Source organism: Boleophthalmus pectinirostris, unplaced genomic scaffold (assembly GCF_026225935.1).
Source record: "Boleophthalmus pectinirostris isolate CB_2022bp ecotype Guang Dong unplaced genomic scaffold, ASM2622593v1 HiC_scaffold_8, whole genome shotgun sequence".
Lineage (NCBI taxonomy): Eukaryota > Metazoa > Chordata > Actinopteri > Gobiiformes > Gobiidae > Boleophthalmus > Boleophthalmus pectinirostris.
Window position 1 is genome coordinate 8511516 of NW_026571515.1, and position 5185 is coordinate 8516700.

Genomic DNA, 5185 nt, shown 5'->3' on the forward strand with positions numbered 1-5185 from the left:
CTATTTCCTGCATTGAATGTTGTCATATACGGGATGGTCACTGGGTGCTGATGTCAGAGTGTAGATCACTGAAGCATAAACTGTACTGGCCCATTTGTGGCTGAAGTCCTCTTGTATCTCATACAGGCCGTCCACCTGCAATGTAAGACAAATGTAAGAAATCAAATCTCGCTTTTACAACATTGTGACAAACAAACCATACAAAAGCTAAACCAAACTAGATCTAGTGTTAAAGCTTATATATTACAGAAAATTGACTCTTGTGAGCTTTAAGCCATGTTATAATGTTGTTACCTCAGCAAAAGCAGACCTGGGGTTACTTTTTGTTTCATTCACACATGAGTAACCCTTTACTATTAGTCTGTCTATCTTCAAATCTCAAAATACTGTGTTCTACCTTGTGATGTCATATAGCGAGTTTCCAAGAGAACAGCTATCCTTTTTTTATTAACTCACTGGAGCACTTCCTGTATTACCAAATACCATCACAAGGTGGACCAGAGTGTTTTCTGTTTGAGAAAAGAACCGGTCTGTTTGTGATGAGGAAACAACAATATGACATAAATCAGAAAATAATGCATTATGGGCCCTTTAAAATTTATTGTTTTTGCTTTTAAGTCTTGCCCCATTTAATGAAATCACTTGTAGAGCAAACACAATGAAGTTAAAAGTTAAAATTGAACTCACTTCTGGTATTTGAATGTTGTTTGTATTTACAGGATTCTCTGTCCAAAACATAAAAAACATGAAGTTGTTAAAACATGAAGTTGTTAAAACAAAAGTACTTAAATATATTTTGTGTGTGTACCTTCTGTTCTGTTTCTGTTGCTTCTCATGTATAACAACAATAAAATCACAGATAAACCAACCACACAGACTAACATGGGAACAGCCACAAAGTACAACATCCCTGTGAACAAAGAACACAACACAAGTCACTATCTGTAACACGTTTATCACTTTAACAGAATTTGAACCTTTATAATTTCTTAAAGCCATAGTATGCAACTTTCTAGCCAAAAATAGATTTTTCATTACGGATGTTTTTGTTGCACTAAAAACGTTAAAAGTAAACAAACATTTATCCATGCCATGAGTGGGCTTGCATCTCCACAAACCTGACAGGCCCTTCTGCTTGTTTCCATGGAATTGTTGTTCCTTTGTCTATAAATTATCTCATAAAACCCATCTATCTACATGGAAAATGTTCCAGAGTATGGTTTTAACTCTCTCTTTCCATGCAGTGGACTTTCCACCTCCAGAGAGTAACATATTGTCTCTTTAATAAAAGTGCACTGTGTAACTTTTCTGTTGGTGGGGCTGCTGTCTGCATTTAGATGTTATTGTATTGCCTGGAATATTCCAGTCTTACCTTTTTTATTCAAGTTGCTTTTATTTTTCAATACTTAGAAAAGCATGTGTTTGTCTCTCCACAGATCTGACCTGTAAACTGGCTCAGTGACCTGCTCTTTTCCATCCAGATTGATAAGTTTAATGTTGTATTGTGGTAAACCACGGTAATGGTAAGCTATGCTACTAAAGTAGCATAGTGCTGAATTAAAGCCACACTATGTAACTTATCCTAAAAAAATAAAGATAAAATCATGTTTTGTTTTTTTTCATTATGAGTGTGTTTATTGCACTCTGAGCAGACTTGCATTTCCACAGACTTGACTTATATCTGACCTGGAGGAGAACCTCCTCTTGCTTGAAATGTTGTTCCTTTTGTTATAATCTTCTACAGAATGGTATCTATCTCACTCTCCATGTTCCGAAGTGTGGCTTTAACTTTCTATTTCCATGGAATCATGCAGCTGACTTTCCACATTCACAATCTCTTTAATTAAAAAATCACTAAAACATTAGGTACAAAAAAGTTATTTTATTTAAAATATCAAGTGTGAGTAGCTTTTTTTTAAGTCACCTCGACATGTTTCTGAATTGATAAGAGTTGTTAAGTCTAAAGAGTGCAGTACCTGCTGGTGCAGAAGGTGGCGCTGTTGAGGGCTGCAGAGGTGTTGTGTTTTCAGTTTGACTAGGCTCTGTGAATGTAGTGAGAGGAAGTGTCTGCAACTCAGTAGATCCACAGGAGGGCGAAGGTGTGACACTGGGTTTGAGAATAACTTTTGATTTTGGAACAAATTCTGTAAAAGATGAAGTGACGATGCATTAAAAGACCAATATTACACTGTTTTCCTGATCTTTGTTATAATGTGGTTTCCTCATCACAAACAGACCTGGAGTGGAGTTTTGTTTTATTCACACAAGTTTAACACACAAACCCTGTGTCCTTTACTCAAACAGAACAAAGTCTGTTCCACTTTGTGATGTCATGTGGTAATACAGGAAGTGCTTCACTATGTTTTTAAACACACAACCCAACTCCAGACATGTTTCTGATCAGGTAACTACATTATAACTTGACTTAAAGCTCCAAAATCCATTTTATATAATGTGGGATCTTTAAAGTTGTGTTTTGATCTGTATAATTGTCTGGTATATAAATATATATAAATATATTCACTTACCTTGAGTGACTTCAATTATAAATTCATAGTAACCATTTTGAATTGATCTTTCTAACACACACTGGTATTTTCCTGAATCCGACTTGGTCACATTTTTGATTGTCACATCCATTATATAAACTCTTTTTATCCAATATTCGATGCTGTATCTTTTATTCCAGTCTTGTATTCTTGAAGTCTGCACCAAAATGTCCTCTTTATTTTTACAGTCATTTTTGCAGAAAACTTTTTTGCTTCCAGGGAAATAAAACCAACAACTGACGGTGACGTCTTTTCCTTCAGTTACAGAAATTATGTGTCCTGTGGTGAGTTTTGGACCGTTCCATAAAACTGTTCAAAAACACAAAGGGTTCAATGACACTGACATTAAGTGCACAGGACTTGGTTTGGTGGAGTTTTATCTGTGGTAAATATCATAGTTTCACATGTTAAATGTCATTTCAAAAGTACCAAAACACAGGAAGTAGCAATGAGTTCTGCAATGGAATACCTCTGTCTGTCATTCTCACCAAACATTCCATCCAAAATTTAGAGATAATTTACTCACAAGGAGGGCATCTTCTGACAGACTAAATGTTGATTTGGCCCTTTTTAACACGAGGGCTGCAGTTATGGAATTACTTCTATGCACAGTCACAACCAGGGAGTAAAATTACTCACTTGAGCAAAATGGAAAAAAGTAAAAACTAGTCTAGATTCTTTATAATATCTTATAGATCGATATTGATGTTAAAGGTGCAATGCAGAACATTTGTGGTGGGGGGTCCTGCTTGTCTCCATGGAGATGTTATTGCTTTGCTTGGAATGTTCCATGGTATGACATTAAACATTTCCATTACATTTATTCATTACAGGTGTTTCTATTGCTCAAAAATACATACATTCCTCCACAGATCTGAACTGTAATGTAGCATAGAGCTGTAACCTGCTTGTCTCCCTTTGATAGATAAGTTTACTCTCGGCTGTGGAACATTCTAGACAAAGCAATAATTTGATTGCTCCACCAGAAAAGCTGCACACTGCACCTTTAACTAAGTTTTTGTGAAATGTGTAATCTAGTCATAGACTATTGTGTCATAACACACACATATGTACACAAAACACACAGTTTCTATAAATGTAGTAAACTCTTTTTTTATGTACTCACCAAAAATGAAGATAAAGATTTGACAGATTTTCATGTTGAGATGGTAAGTCTGAATTGTGCATCTCATTCAGGAAGTCAGCAACATTTCTTTTAAAGTCCAATGAACAAAGCAACACCTTTGCTAGACAAATGACCTCACAAAACCACAATATTCTTCTGCTTCCGGCCACTCCACAGGTGTTATAGAGTTACTGCTGCACAATGTCATAGTTTGTATTTGTATATTGTATTAAAATAGCAGAGAAATTATATTCATTTAATGTAGTTTACTTATATTTTACACAGTTTTTGACACTGATATTAAAACATTATAATAATTCCTCTGGTAGAAGTTGAATCTACTCAAATAAAGTAAAATATTCTTAATTTGACTCATTTTAACTAAGACATCTTGCTTTTTTGCAGTGAATATAAAAGCACATTTCCTAGCTGATTACCATTAAAATATGAATGTAAGTCACCTCCAGGATTCCATGGAAATAAAACTGGAAAATGGAAACAAGGAGGAGGAAGCCCTCCACCAGACCAAGTGAGAGTCAGGTCTGTGGACATGCAAGCCCACTGACAGTAAGGACACATGTTTTTCCACACTTTTCAATGCAATAAAACAGACAAAATAAGAAAACATGATTTTATTTCAGTCACTATATTATCTAGAAAGTTTCACAGTGGAGCTGTAAACAAATCTTATCATAACAACGTACCAGCCTGATATAATGACCTACCAAAAATGATCAAGCCATAACAGTGGAATAACAAAATGAATATAAAAATACCAAAATATACTATACTGTATCTTGTGCTTTGTACACGTGCAGGCTGTACAGCAGGCAGCCACTAGGGGTCAGTAAACTAGGCCCACACAATAGACTTACTCACTGTCTCTTGCCACACAGAGGCTTTGCTCAGGGCTGTTTACCCAGAACCTGGAGCAGAACCATTTTGACACACAACAACGTGAAAAAACAACTAAATTATTGCAGTAAAATACAACAGATTATGACTTATATGGTGTTTATAAGAAGTCACCTCTGCATTTGCGGAAGAGCAAAAAAAAAAAAAAAAAGTTTAAATTTAGAACTTTCTGCCACGACATGTCTCATAAGTTAAATGCAGAGTGGCTAGTACTGACACTCAGTGTTGTGGAGTAACAGATTACATGTACTGGAGTTACATAATCAGAGTACAAATTATGAGTAACTGTATTCAGTTACAGTTACTGTTTCAGTGAGTGGTAATTGGATTACAGTTACTTTGTTGAAATAAATGGATTACACGGCGGTATTTTCCTGTTTTTACATTTTGGGCTATACCCCCCCTTTTTTTTTTCTCAGTAATTCCACTCATTGCAGGAAACTAAACCAGGTCTAAACCAGGACTAAACTAGGACTAAGCCAGGACTAAACCAGGACTAAACCAGGACTAAACTAGGACTAAACCAGGACTAAACCAGGACTAAACTAGGACTAAAACCAGGTCTAAACTAGATCTAAACTAGATCTAAACCAGG

The 5185-nt window shown here is 35.6% G+C and overlaps 1 protein-coding gene across 3 annotated transcripts; it reads right to left on the bottom strand.

Annotated features, from left to right (window-relative positions):
* Window positions 1-3753, bottom strand: LOC129412391 (uncharacterized). 3 transcript variants are annotated; one of them, XM_055166166.1, is made up of 6 exons: window positions 3676-3753; window positions 2529-2858; window positions 1977-2144; window positions 809-910; window positions 688-725; window positions 1-135 (listed from the first exon to the last, which is right to left on the bottom strand). In XM_055166166.1, the coding sequence occupies exons 1-6, from the start codon at window positions 3740-3742 to the stop codon at window positions 1-3; spliced, it is 840 nt and encodes a 279-aa protein (XP_055022141.1). In that variant the 5' UTR covers window positions 3743-3753. The 3 variants fall into 3 exon arrangements, with proteins under 3 accessions (XP_055022141.1, XP_055022143.1, XP_055022142.1); XM_055166168.1 differs by lacking the exon at window positions 2529-2858 and having other exon boundaries at window positions 3676-3752; XM_055166167.1 differs by lacking the exon at window positions 3676-3753 and having other exon boundaries at window positions 2529-3153.
* Window positions 3754-5185: the final 1432 nt, after the last annotated feature.

Bases quoted from the DNA above. Each gene is read 5' to 3' on its own strand.
- LOC129412391 (XM_055166166.1), bottom strand. From the start codon at position 3,742: ATGAGATGCACAATTCAGACTTACCATCTCAACATGAAAATCTGTCAA. The intron at 2,859-3,675 runs GTGAGTACATAA...GTTTTTGAACAG, and splicing joins AATCTTTATCTTCATTTTTG to TTTTATGGAACGGTCCAAAA. The intron at 726-808 runs GTACACACACAA...TGTTTTGGACAG, and splicing joins CAACAGAAACAGAACAGAAG to AGAATCCTGTAAATACAAAC.